Here is a 13,626-nt window from a genome sequence, read left to right as displayed (position 1 = left end):
GCCCAGGCTGGAGTGCAGTGGCAAGATCTCAGCTCACTGCAAGCTCCGCCTCCCAGGTTCAGGCCATTCTTCTGCCTCAGCCTCCTGATTAGCTGGGATTACAGGCATGTGCCACCATGCCCAGCTAATTTTTTGTATTTTTAGTAGAGATGGGGTTTCACCGTGTTAGCCAAGATGGTCTCAATCTCCTGACCTCGTGATCCGCCCCCCTTGGCCTCCCAAAGAATTTTTAAATCCCACAAATGTAGCCAGAGGATGGAGCCTTTGCCTTTTCAGTGTTACATGTAACTGCCACAGTAACCACATGCTTTTTAGAGTCTCTCAGTGTACCTAAAGGTAGACTAAAGGAAACTCAAATGGTATAAAAGTGATTATTAGCTTCACAAAAGGATTCTTTGCCACCTAATTCTCCTAAATAGTAAACTTAGGAAGCGTTTTTGATTCTGAAACAGGATTGTATTCTAAAGTCTCTAATTTTAAAACATGGCTCTAACTATATGGATACTCTTGAAAATTCTTTACCTTATATAGTCAGTGGGGGGGTTGTGTTCCATGGGCAAAGCCATATGTGTCTTCATAGCTATAGATTTCTCTATCCATGTGAGTGGTTCCTTCTCAAACCCAGCCTTGTCTAAAGATCTGGGTGACGCAAGGATCTGGAAGTTTAGAAGTTCAGGTCTTAGCTACCACTCTACTCCAGACTTCTGGTAGGATTTTAGCAAGTCCCAGATTGGGAATTAAGAAACCTGGATTCTATAATAGTAAATAATAATAACACTACAATGACTGCTATTTATTGGGAACCTGCCAAGTGCTAGGCATTGAGCCACATGCAATATAGACAGTATATTATCAGTTATCCTACAATAACCCTTGTAAGGTGGGAACAGCATTCCTGTTTTCAAGATGAAAGAAGAAGTTTTCAGGGGTTATATAATTTTCCCAAGGTCATACGGTCAGTTATGAAGTTAAGATTTACATTTAGGTTTACCTGCTCCAAGTTCATGTTCCTTCTATCTAATGTGGTGACCTGGAATGAGACATTTAACCTCACTCAGCTTTTTCCTCTGTAATATCAGAGATTTAGACTAAGTCAATAGTTTTCAACTTTAACTACACGTTACAACTGCCTGAGAAGCTTAAAAAGCAACAACAACAACAACAAAAAAAAAAAAAGAAAAAACGAATGCACAGGCTGCACCCCAGACTAATTAAATAAATCAGACCCACTGGGGTAGGGCCCAGGCATTATTTGTTTAACTTCCAAATTGATTCGAATGTGCCACCAGAGTTAAGAATCACTGGAAGTGTGATGGCTAGAATCCCTTCCAGTTCTTAAAAACTCAAAAGCATAAGTCTCAAACAATTCTAGACCTCATCTTCTCTATTTTGGCCCAAACTACAACCTCTTCAGTGCCTGTGACTAAGACATTTCAGATTCCTGCTCACTAGGTTATTTTCCCTTTCCCTCTAATCCTTTCATATGGAACAAAAAACCAGTACAGTGAGGTCTTGAAATTACAGACTTGTAAAAATTAACAAAAAGTTTGTAAGTTCCCTGAATCCCTTTACCCCTTTTTTTTTACCAAATACAGGGAAAGAGAGTATTATGAGTAACTGATTATTCTTAGCCACACCAACAAGACAGAGAGTAGTAGCAAAGTGAGGAAGCTAGAGATCCTGATACCCAAGGAAGCTCCCAAATCAACTGCTTGCCAACTTGGATAAGAGTCAGGTTGGGGGCCTTGGCCTAATCTATGAACAAGACTCATTTATTTTTGCATGTGAGCTGTAATCACTGGTTGTTGAGCTCTCCGAATCTTGAGTTAGGAGAATTGTTGTTAAGAGCTGAATGGAAAAGAATGGATTACACAAAATAAATCCTTGCAGATACAAAACCAACACTAGAAAACCCACGACCATCATGCTTTGTTTTGTTGGGCTACAAACTGTAGGAGTTTGCTTGGAAAATGCTTTGATACATATAAATAGCAACAAGGAGCTGGCAGATAGAACAGGCTTTATGTATAAGATGAGTGTATATTTTTTTGAAGCAGTGGGAGAATCATCTCATTAAGTAGGTTTTTAATGATTCTCTATGGCCAAATTTATCTCACTTTAGTTAATGATTTCCCAGACGAGCTTATTTTCTCTGCTGTCTTTCATATTTCCCTGTAAATGCTGCAAGACTGACTCTGGACCTCACCTCTCCAGCAAGGAATTTGAGGAAAGGCTCACTGATATTGAAAAAAACAACATAAAAGGGATGGTTTGTACTCTGACTGATTTTGTGAAACCAAATCATTCTGACAGCTGTAGGCATTGTTGTAAGTAGGTACCCCATCATTGTCAAATTAATCCTGAATCTGTTCCTTCAAAAAGCATTAACAGAGAGAATGTAGTAACTACAATCTGAATTAAACAAATCCTTTCTCAGGAACCCTGGTTCTGAGAACTCTTGAAAATAACAGTTTAAACTGAGTGGGATTTTCTCCCACTAATTTCTTAATAAAAATGACTAAAAATTTGGCATAGCTGGATTGTCACAACAAAAGTAACGAACAAAACTAAAGGACTCTGGATGGGACAGACAAATAGGCCTCGGTCTTTATGCTCCAGATATCATGGTCACCAAACGATTGAATAAAATGATTTTCAGGTTCACTAAGTCAGTTTTCTGTGGAGCAGAGATGAACACCTCGGAGGCCACGTCCTTCTGACACTCTTAGACAAAAGTTTGACAGGGATAGCAGGGAAATGTTAGATTTCGAAGAGGTCTGTCCCAAGCAAACATTTTAATTTCAAATGTTTTTGCCCTTACACTTAGATCTCCCACCTCCTGCAACCCGAGAAAGACCACCAGGATGCAAAACAGTATTTGTGGGTGGTCTGCCTGAAAATGGGACAGAGCAAATCATCGTGGAAGTTTTCGAGCAGTGCGGAGAGATCATTGCCATTCGCAAGAGCAAGAAGAACTTCTGCCACATTCGCTTTGCTGAGGAGTACATGGTGGACAAAGCCCTGTATCTGTCTGGTAGGTGTTTAGATGTGGGGATTGTGCCCACCAGGCACAACGCAGATATTAAAAATAGAACTATTCATGTCTATAGCAGCTAAGTTTGGGCTTAGTATTACCTGCTCTTGCCTTCAGAGGTGGAAACTGAATGTTCCCATTCAACTTCTTCCTTTAAAGCTCTTAAATATCTCCCAATTGTCTATGGGATAAATCCACACTCCTCACATGTGGCATCCAAAGGCCTTGACTGTGGGCTGTCCCTCTTAGAGTCATCTCCCAGTCCTTCCTTCCTTCACACACCATGTCCCAACCACACTAAGTGAACTTGAATTCCCAGAATGTGCCATGGTGTTTTATGCCTTTTCCTCTGACTAGAGTCACCTTGCCCACCACACACACCCCCTAAAGCTCCAGCTCAAGCATACCCTCCTCTGGAAAGCTATCTCTGGCCTGTCTCCCCACTCTGCCCAGCACTGCTTTAGGCACTCCTTCCTCAGTGCTTTCACAGCACCTGGTGCTTCCTCCCAACATGACACCTACTGTACCATGCTAGAACTGTCTCTTTCCACATCCATCTCCCCCACCAGAATGTGAAATCCTTAAGGGCAGGGACTGTGTCTTATTTAACATTGAATCCCCAGCATCTAGCACATAACCTGGCACAAAAGTAGATACTCATAAATAGTTATGGAAGTCAGTTATTTGTCAAATATTTATTGACTGCTAGGCAGAATGCTAGGTTGCTGGGAATACAGCAAAGGCTGAGGCAGATAGACTTCCTGCCATCAAGGATTTTACATTCTGGAAATGGCAAAATATAATATATATGAAAACAAATAAATAAGTTACTTTCAGTACTAAGTGCTCCGAGGAAGATAAAAAAGGTTAAGGTACCCAGAGATGTTAGGAAAGGAAGTATTCTCTGACATTTGAACTGAGACTTGAATAATGTGAAGAGAGATTGCCATGTGAACATCTTGGGGAAAAGCGTTCCAAAGTAAGGAACACCAAGCCAAAGTCCGTGAGATGAAAATGGACTTGGTATGTTCAAGCAGAGGATAGAAGGTTAGGATGACTGGAGCGTAGAAAATGAGAGAGGGAGTGGAGGGAAATGAAATCTGAAAGGTAGGCAACTATGACAATGAGTTTTATTCTGGAGGCCACTGGAGGATTTTAAGGAATTCAGTGACATGATCTGATTTACATTTTACAAATGTTACTTCTGAGCAGAAGGTGGGCTGAGAGGTATGAGCAGGAGTGGTGACTGGGAACTAAGTTAACCAACTGTAATATTAGTCTAACCCAGAAGTGAAGGTGGCCTGTATAGTACAGTGGTTGGAGTGGAGATAGTAAGAACTACTTTGCATAAAATCTCCTGTTTATAGTAAAAATTCAGATTTAGGGTGTGTCTTGGTCCATTTTCTGTTGCTTAGAATATCTGAAACTGGGTAATTTTTTTTTTTTTTAAGACAGAGTCTTGCTCTTGTCGCCCAGGCTGGAGTGCAGTGATCTGATTTCAGCTCACCGCAACCTCCGCCTCCTGGGTTCAAGCAATTCTCCTGCCTCAGCCTCCCGACTAGGTGGGATTACAGGCACCTGCCACTACGCCTGGCTAATTTTTGTATTTTTAGTAGAGATGGGATTTCACCTTGTTGGCCAGGCTGGTCTCGAACTCCTGACCTCAGGTGATCCACCCACCTCGGCTTCCCAAAGTGCTGGGATTACAGGTGTGAGCCATCATGCCTGGCAAAACTGGGTAATTTATAAAGAAAAGGAATTTATTTTTTACGGTTATGGAGGCTGGAAGTCTAAGGTCTAGGGGGCATATCTGGTAAGGGCCTTCTTGCTCTCTGCAGAGAGTTAGCTCAGTTCTTTCTTCCTCTTCTTATAAAGCCACTAGTCCTACTCTCATGACAACCCATTAATCCATTAATCCATGAATGGATTAATCCATTTATGAGGACAGAGCCTTCATGACCCAATCACCTCTTAAAGGCCCCAGCTCTTAATACTGCCACATTGAACTACTTCCTTGCCTAACAGTAATGGTTTAGAAGAATTGAGTCTAAGTGCTAGACATTTCATGATGACAGCATCTTCATTCGTATAACAGGTACGTATTGAACATCTTTTTTCTGTAAACTCTCGTGCTAGATGCTGTGCAGAGTAGAAAATGAGTAAAACCTAGTTCTTCTCCTTAATGAATTTAGGGTTAGTATGTAGTCATACACTTATTTATTAAAGAAAAATGTATTTAGTGCCAGGCATTACTCAATACACTGATATGATATACACACTGCTAATAAGAGATTAAAAGTTACAAGTGCCATGGAGGAGGAAGTGAGGGAGGAAGGTAGGAGACGGAGAACGAGAATATTTCTGACTCCTAACTGGGGGCATCAAGAAAGGTAGCTTTTGGACCAAGTCTTTGACAAAGGGAAGACATTTGCTTGTGGACAATGGGGCATAAAAACAGCATGAGCAAAAGTACAAAGGTGGTAAGCTTTGGCAAACATTCAGGAAACAGTGAGTAGTGGTTTGTTTACTAAGTAGACATGAGAGTAGGAGGCAAAATATCAGTTATTAGCACACTCCAAAAGGCTTAACAGTTGGGTCTTTACTCCTCAGGTAATAGAGAATTGAAGAAATTTTTGAACAAGGAAGATAATTGTTTCTGCAAGATTAATTTGACAGCTCTATATAAAACTGTATTAGAGGAGAGATGTAAAAAGAGGAGAGGAGGTCAGTTAGAAGCCTGTTGTAATAGGCCGGGGAAAAGGTAACAAAGGTTTGAAAAAGTAGGCTGGTAACATGGGGAAGGAAAGGAGGAGGTGTAGATGGAGAATACTCTTATTACATTTGGTAAGTGCTATAGAATCTAATTACCAAAAATTCGGCAGCACTTAACAATGATAACAGAGCATCACGAGACTATTTTAATAAGAACATAAAGGTCTCAAAAAACCCTGCATAGGTGTACTTAAAAGACAATATACTGTTCGGGAAGCATCCATCTAAACATCACCAAAATCAGCTCTCTGTTAACAGCCACCTCCTAGAAACATTCTTAGGGCTGCCAAAAGAAAGGGGATTTCAATCAGTGATATGAAAACAACTAAATTTTGCCCTTTAAATTTGAATCTGTCCCCCTGAAAGTGCCCAAGTGCTAGCAATCTCCTGAATGGGGTGGCTGTTATCTCATTTTGTAAAAGAAAGCAGTTAAAAGAAACAAACAAAAAAAAAAAAATCCCTTACAAAAGGGGGCTAGAAAATGTGGAGATCATCATTTTTTTTCTGATGGAATTGGAGCACCTTTGGGAGCTGGCACTGTGCACAGTGCACCCACCCCATAGCATTGTAGCATCTTTAATGAGGTTTATGTAGAGCTTTCATCTCATCCTCTCATTTGATCCTCTCCACAGTTCTGGGAGAATAGGCAAGGTAATCATTGGTAGCCCCATTTTTCTGATGGCTCAGATGATCAAATAAGATGAATGGATGTGCAAGTGTATTATAAACTGTAAAGAGCCCTAGAAAGGCTTGCTTATGAAATGTATTCATTCTTCCTTTTTCTAAAAAGAATGTATGACAGTTTTAGCATTACTGGGTAATATTATTCTTTGTAACAGCTTTAATTAGCTATAATAATTTAATTTTAATGAGGTATAATAATTGACATACAATGATCTTAACATATTTCAAAAATACAATGATATAATATTCTATATATGTATTCAGGTATGAAACCATCACCAACAATGAAAATAATAAATATGTCTGTTATCCCCAAAAGCTTCCTTTACACCCCTTTTGCAATCCTGTCCTTCTACGCCTCCCCACTCTCCCTTCAGGCAACCATTTACCTGTTCTCTATCAGATTAGTGTGGATTTTCTAGAACTTTATATAAATGGAATCACACATTATGTATGCTCTTCCTTCCTTTCTATAGATCTATATTTCCACTTGGTGTCATTTTCCCTATGCTTGAATTTCCTTTAACATTTTTTGTAGAGCAGGTCTGTTCCTGATGAATTCTTTCAACATTGATTTGAAAAAGTATTTCACCTTTCTTTTTGAAAGATGTTTGTCCTCTCTCAGATGTTGTTCCACCATTTTCTTGCTTGCATTGTATCCAACAAGAAATGTGATGTTATCTTTATCTGTGTTTCTCTGTACATAATGTGTCTTTTGTCCATGGATGCTTTTAAGATATTTATTGCTGGTTTTGAGCAATTCCATTATGATATGCTTTGATGTAATTTTCTTCCTGTTTCTCGTGCTTGGGGTTCATTGAACTTTCTGGATCTGTGAGTTTGGATCAAATGTGAAAAATTTTCTCCCCTTATTTAATTTTTTTCTGTTCTCTTCCCCTGTCTTTTGGTGCTCCAATTAGGCATATATTAGGCCCCTTGAAGTTGTCTCGCAGCTCACTGGTATTCTGTTCTTTTTTTTTTTTTTCAGTCTTTTTTCTTTCTGTATTTTATTACAGATAGTTTCTATTGCTATGTCTTCAAGTTCATTCATTTTTTTCATTATAGATTCAGGGGGCACCTGTGCAAGTTTGTTACATGAATATATTGTGTAATAGTGAGCTTTGGGCTTCTAGTATACCCATCACCCAAATAGTGATTATTATATCCAATAGTTAATTTTCAACCCTCATCCCCCTCCCACACTCTTCACTTTTGGAGTCCCCAGTGTCTATTATCTATCTTTATGTGTACCCATTGTTTAGCTCCCACTTATAAGTGAGAACACATGGTATTTGATTTTCTGTTTCTGAGTTATTTCACTTAGGATAATGGCCTGCATTTACATTTTAAAGTATTACTAAATTCACACATCCAAAAGCCCAATCTTCATATAATCCAGTGAGACAGGAGAAAAGAAATGCTTCTCTTTTGCTGCTTTCAGAATTTTTTCCTTCAAATTGGATAATCTGATGCCTATATGCCCTGATGATGTTCTTCTTGCAAAATATCTTCCAGGTGTTCTCTGAGCTTCTTGTACCTGGGTGTCTACATCCCTTGCAAGACCAGGCAAATTTTCCTGGATTATTCCCTCAAATATGTTTTTCAAAATTTTTACTTTTATTCTTCTCACTCAGGAATGCCTATTACTCATAGGTGTGGTTGCTTTACAGAATCCCATATTTCTCAAAGGCTTTATTCATTGTTTTAAATTCCTTTTTTATTATTTTTGTCTGACAGGGTCAATTCAAAAGACCAGTGTTCAAGCTCTGAAATTCTTTCTTCTGCTTGGTATAGCCTGTTATTAAAGCTTTCAACTGTATTTTCTAACTCCTTCAGTGAATTTTTAATTTCCCTAAGTTCTGTTTTTTGTTTTTGTTTTTTTAAAGATCTCTATCTCTTCTTTCATATCCTGCATTGTTTTTCTGGTTGCTTTGTGTTAGTTTTCAACTTTCTCTTGGATCTCATTGAGCTGCCTTACAATCCATATTTTGAATTCTTTATCTGTCATTTCAGAATTTTCATTTTGGTTAGGATCCATTGCTAGACAGCTAGTGTGATCTTTTCGGGGTGTTGCAACACCCCGAGTTCTTACACTGGTTCCTTCTCACGTGGGGAAGCTGTCACTTCTTATTTTTGAATCTAATTTCGTTTGGATGGGACTTCCCCCCACTCCGAAGGTGTGACTGTAGCATATGTTGGGTAGGGTCCTTTGGCTTTGCTTCTTTAGCCCTGTGCACTTCTGGTCAGCAGGTGTCTTGTGCTGTGCAGTTCAACGTCCTGGTGAGTAGGTGGCGCCTACAGGTAAGAGCCACCTGTGGCAGAAGCAGATCAGTATGTGCTGGATCTTTTCTTACTGTGAGGTGCTCTCTGTTCTTTCAGATGATGGGCTGGTCTGTGAAATTCCAGGTTCCCTATTCAGCCCAGGGAGAGTGGATGGAGGACAAAGCTGGGTGGAGCTGGACAAACAAGCTCACCCACGAATAACCCAATGATGAGCACAGGCAGCACCCCTGACAGGAGTGGCTAGGGGAACTCTTGGAGAAATGGGCCGAGGTCTCTTCAGGGGATGAGGGGGCCGCATCAGCTCCACTTCTTAGACAGGCAGGATCGCAATGTTTCTCTGTCACAACCCTCTCCTGGGGCTCCTGACTCAGTTTACACACTGTACATCTATCTCCAGGCTACCATGTAGCTGAAAGGAGTGACTTTGGGGAGGAAGCTCTTCCCTCAGCCCAGTACAGACAGCTTTGTGGCTTACCTATTATCTGACACAGCTTCGTGTAGAGACGGGGAGGGGCTCTGCCTTTCAGCATGTGAGAGTGGGTGGCAACTGTGGGGGTGCCGGCTGCTTGGGCCCAACCTCAGGCCTCGGGGCAAGTGGTCAGGTGCCAGCAGTGATGGACTGAGCTAAGCAGTCCTTCAATTCCCAGGCCCCTAAGTGGCCCACTGGATGGTGTGCGGGGGGCCTAGAGGGACTCCACCAGAACCGGGCCAGCAGGCTTATTCTCAGGCCCCCAGGGTTCAGGTGGTGGCTGCGATAGGGAGGGCAGGCTGGTCTCCAGTCACCATTAGAATTCTCAGGTGGGTGCAGGCAGAAGGCTCAGGTGCTGGGAGCCCCCAGTTTCATTAATTTTTTTCTTATGCAGCATCTAATTTGCCATCAGTCCTGTCTGGTGATGTTTTTTTCAACTTAGACATTGTAGCTTAAGCCTGTAGATGTTTGATTGTGGCTCTTTTTATATCTTTCATGTTTCTCCTTAGTATGGCCAGTCTTTCCTCTAGCTTCTTGAGCATGTGAAATCAAATTTTCATCATTGTTTTTGTATCCTTATCTACTAATTAAATTATCTGCATCACTTCTGGGTCTGTTTGGATTGGCTGATTTTTAAAATCTTTATTATGGGTCATATTTTCCTGTATCTTTGCATACCAAGTAATTTTTTTATTAAAGTTTACCTTATTTGGTGACAGATATTTTTATTTCTATAAATAGTCTCGAGTTTTGTTCTAAATGCAGTTAAATAACTTGGGAAAATTTTGGTCCTTTTAGGTCTTGCTTCTTAAGCTTTGTTCAGCAAGACCAGAGGAGTTTAGGGCTAATTTTTCTCCACTATTAAGGCAGAACCCTTCTGATCACCCAGTGCCAGAAGTGTGAGTTTTTCTGCTCTGGCTGGTAGGAAAAGGAGCTATTCCCAACCCCATGGGAGCTTTTCAGGGATTGTTACCTCTAATGCTCAGGTAGTTTCCCACACATATAGACATTAGTACTCAGCTAAATAAGAGTGGAGGACCCTCTGCATACCTCCGAAGCTCTTTCTCTATGCAGCTTTCTTCTTTCTGGTACTCTGCCTTATGAACTCTATTTCCATAGTCTTCCTAGACTCCCAGTTCAGTCTCCTCAACTTGGGAACACCATCATGCCCTGCCTGAGTTCCCTTCCCTGTGCTGAGGCCCAGAAACTCTCTTATTAGGAAACTTTCTTATTAGGAAATAAACTGGGGCAATCATAGGGATCACTTCATTTGGTTCTTGTCTCTCGGTGATCCCTGTCTTCATTGTCTTATGTACAGTGTCTTTAAAAAACATTATTTCATATATTTTATCCATATTTTTAGTTGTTTAAGGTAGGAGGACAAATCTGACCCCTGTTACTCTATCTTAGCCAGAAGCAAAAGTCTATGTTGGATATTATTCTTGAGAGGCACGTTAGAATAGAGGAAAGCACAGAGTCTAATGTCCTAGATTCAAGAGCCAGCTCTACTGTTTGCTAATTGTCTGACCCAGGGCAAGCCACTTAACCTCCTTAACCTCTTTTGATGCTCAGTTTTCTGTTTGGTATAATGTTCTGCCCTGCAAGCTTGTGCTGAGAATGAAATGAGATAAATTCCTATGGAAGTATCTAGCTGAGCTCTTGAAACTTAAAAAGTGCTTAGTTTTTTCCCCACTTTTTTTAAGATACATGACTTAGGTAAGTATAGCTGGCACAGAAAGAGGAGGTATGGAGTTGAATACAGGTTTTCTGAATCCCAGTCCTATACTACTATATTATAATCACACTACATCTTTTTTTTTAAGGATCCCAAATTATATGTCACCTGGGTCACACACCACTCCCCATCATTTTTTTTTTTTTTCAGAAAAAAAAAAATGGCTCAGAGTTGACAAATGCTTCTAGGAAGCAATTTTAGGGATTAAAATACCAAGTTAATGCATTTAAGTTTTACCAAAATCTTTGTGATAGTATAATGGACACTCTTGAATTTATTTAAAGACAAGTTCGTTTGAGGCCACCTTTTCCATTCTTCCCAGCCCTTGGTGCCATGTAAGGATCATGCTTGATACTATTACCCACAAAGCCAACCTCAGCCAGAGGTAAGGTATTAGATGGAGGAATGGAACTCTTAAGAACAAGACTAACCCAACCCATAGAATGTGACCTATTATCAGAGATAATCTAAATCTTTTCATGATTTACTTGCTAAGCATGGGGAGAGAATTTGGAGTTGTGTGGTCACTTGGAACTGCTGCAGTGACATCTGAAACACTGAACTTGGAAAAGTATTTATAGTCTTTCATGTCTCTCTCTCTCTCTCTCTCTCTCTCTCTCTGTCTCTCTCTCCCTCTCCCTCTCTCTTTCTCTCCCTCTCTCCTCTCCCTTTCACCATCCTATGAGCTTAGGTTACCGCATTCGCCTGGGCTCTAGTACTGACAAGAAGGACACAGGCAGACTCCACGTTGATTTCGCACAGGCTCGAGATGACCTGTATGAGTGGGAGTGTAAACAGCGTATGCTAGCCAGAGAGGAGCGCCATCGTAGAAGAATGGAAGAAGAAAGATTGCGTCCACCATCTCCACCCCCAGTGGTCCACTATTCAGATCATGAATGCAGCATTGTTGCTGAAAAATTAAAAGGTATCAAAGGCACTCAAGCTTCATGATTAAAAGAACTCTTTTCTTTAGAGAAACGTTATAAATATAATTGCATTGTTGACAGTTACACTTAGAGTTTCCTACTAATGGATTCTAAGCATTTCTTGTGTTGGAGCCTTGCAGAGAGAGGTGTACCTCGTAACTCAAGAACCAGGAAATTTATCCCTACTACCTGTGTCTCTGCTCCTTCATTGTCTCAAGGGATGGCATTTTTCTCTTCAGACATCAGGTGACTAGAAATAAACAAGTTTTCCTCACTTTTCCACGTCAGAGACTTTTAGGCATGATCTATGACTTGGGACCTGTAAGCGCCCTCTTTTATAGTAGATACAAGTTAGGTTATAATTCCAAGTCAAATGAGTGAATCAGGATGATAGGATTTGATGTGATCCTGAAAAACTCTGATAAAATTCTTGTTTTAAAGACAAGAATATGGAGGTCCAGAAAGTAGTCATGCTGTACATTCTTCTTAGATTACTCAAAGACTTAGCCACCACCAACTAAAACGTAAAGACTTTTAAATCACTTTAAAAGGCCAATTTATTTAAAACAGTGACTGTGGAGACATGTAGACATTGCTTAATCAGACTGCTTTCCCATTAGTTTTGATTCTTGTTCCCCTTGTTTGACTCTCAGCCATTTTGTTAATTTAACATTAATTGCTCTGCCTGGTCTTCTGTCTTAGTAGCTCAAATCCAGTCTTTCTCATTTTCTGAGTATAGATGATTTTATTGGATGAATGCTGGTGTCCCATTGATCTTATTGGTAATACCAATGCAGCGCTAATGGTATGAATTTTCCCTGCTTCTTGTGTTCTCAGCTCAGCAAGATACTGCTAATCCTACTTTCCAAATAGGTCTCCTTCACCAAACATGTTTGTACCACATAGCCTAAGGGATTCACACATGTAAGAAATTGGTTTTGACTTTCTTTAAGGGAAAAGCAGAAGACCTAGAGTCCAGAATAGAGGCACAGAAATAATGGTACATTTTGAAAAACTGGAAAGGCTGAAAGCATTGGTAAGATGCCAGGTCCAAGACTTGCCTATTCACACAACACCAAACAAATCAGTTTAAGTTTAAAAAAATGAATTTAATGGGTGTGTGACCCTCAAGAGAAGCAAAAACTGAGCATCAACATAAAGTCTATATCTAAGTAATAAAGTGAAAAGCTGCTATAAAGGGGGGGCTGACTGCTTGTTATATGTCTGCACTGAAAAAGGGCCAAGAGGCAAGAAGTTCAAATTGCAGTGAAAGAAGTTTCCGTTTGACATAAGGGTTTCTAGCCAGAGAAGGATGTGAAGCCCTTGAATTGGGCTTCAATAGATCCAAATGTACTCTCCCTCTCTGGAGCCTTTAAGAACAGAAGGCATAAGTGGCTATCTTGGGGAGCTGAACCAGAAGCTTTGGAAGAGCTGTGCTACTATCTTAACTAATCACAGAATAACTAGCTGCAGAAATCTACATGGAGGTTCTTCATGCAAGAGAAAAAAGGATGTGGAGAAATATAAAAATAAAATAAATTGCATCAAAATAGATTGTGACTGGGACTGAGTGGAAGGCCTGGGGCTGTGGATTGAACACAGGAGTGATACTATAAAAGGTCGAAGATATGCATGTTTGTATCTAAAGAATGACCCACTTAACTCTTCCCTGAGGCTCCTCCCAACACTGTAATTCCATGGATCCAAGGTAAAGTTACTGTTA

General features: G+C 40.3%; 1 protein-coding gene across 8 annotated transcripts in view; it reads left to right on the top strand.

The window, feature by feature from the left end:
• Positions 1-13,626, top strand: part of ENOX2 (ecto-NOX disulfide-thiol exchanger 2) — a 279,886-nt gene that overhangs the window by 221,750 nt on the left and 44,510 nt on the right. For all 8 annotated transcript variants that reach the window (XM_009235250.4, XM_003779727.5, XM_063721396.1 and 5 more), the window contains 2 exons: positions 2,828-3,034; positions 11,669-11,902. In XM_009235250.4, the coding sequence (XP_009233525.1) occupies positions 2,828-3,034; positions 11,669-11,902 (441 nt within the window). The remainder of the gene's footprint in view (positions 1-2,827; positions 3,035-11,668; positions 11,903-13,626) is intronic.

Source organism: Pongo abelii, chromosome X (assembly GCF_028885655.2).
Source record: "Pongo abelii isolate AG06213 chromosome X, NHGRI_mPonAbe1-v2.0_pri, whole genome shotgun sequence".
Taxonomy (NCBI): Eukaryota; Metazoa; Chordata; class Mammalia; order Primates; family Hominidae; genus Pongo; species Pongo abelii.
Note: the sequence above shows the minus strand (reverse complement) of the source record. Positions and strands in the feature narration are given on the sequence as shown.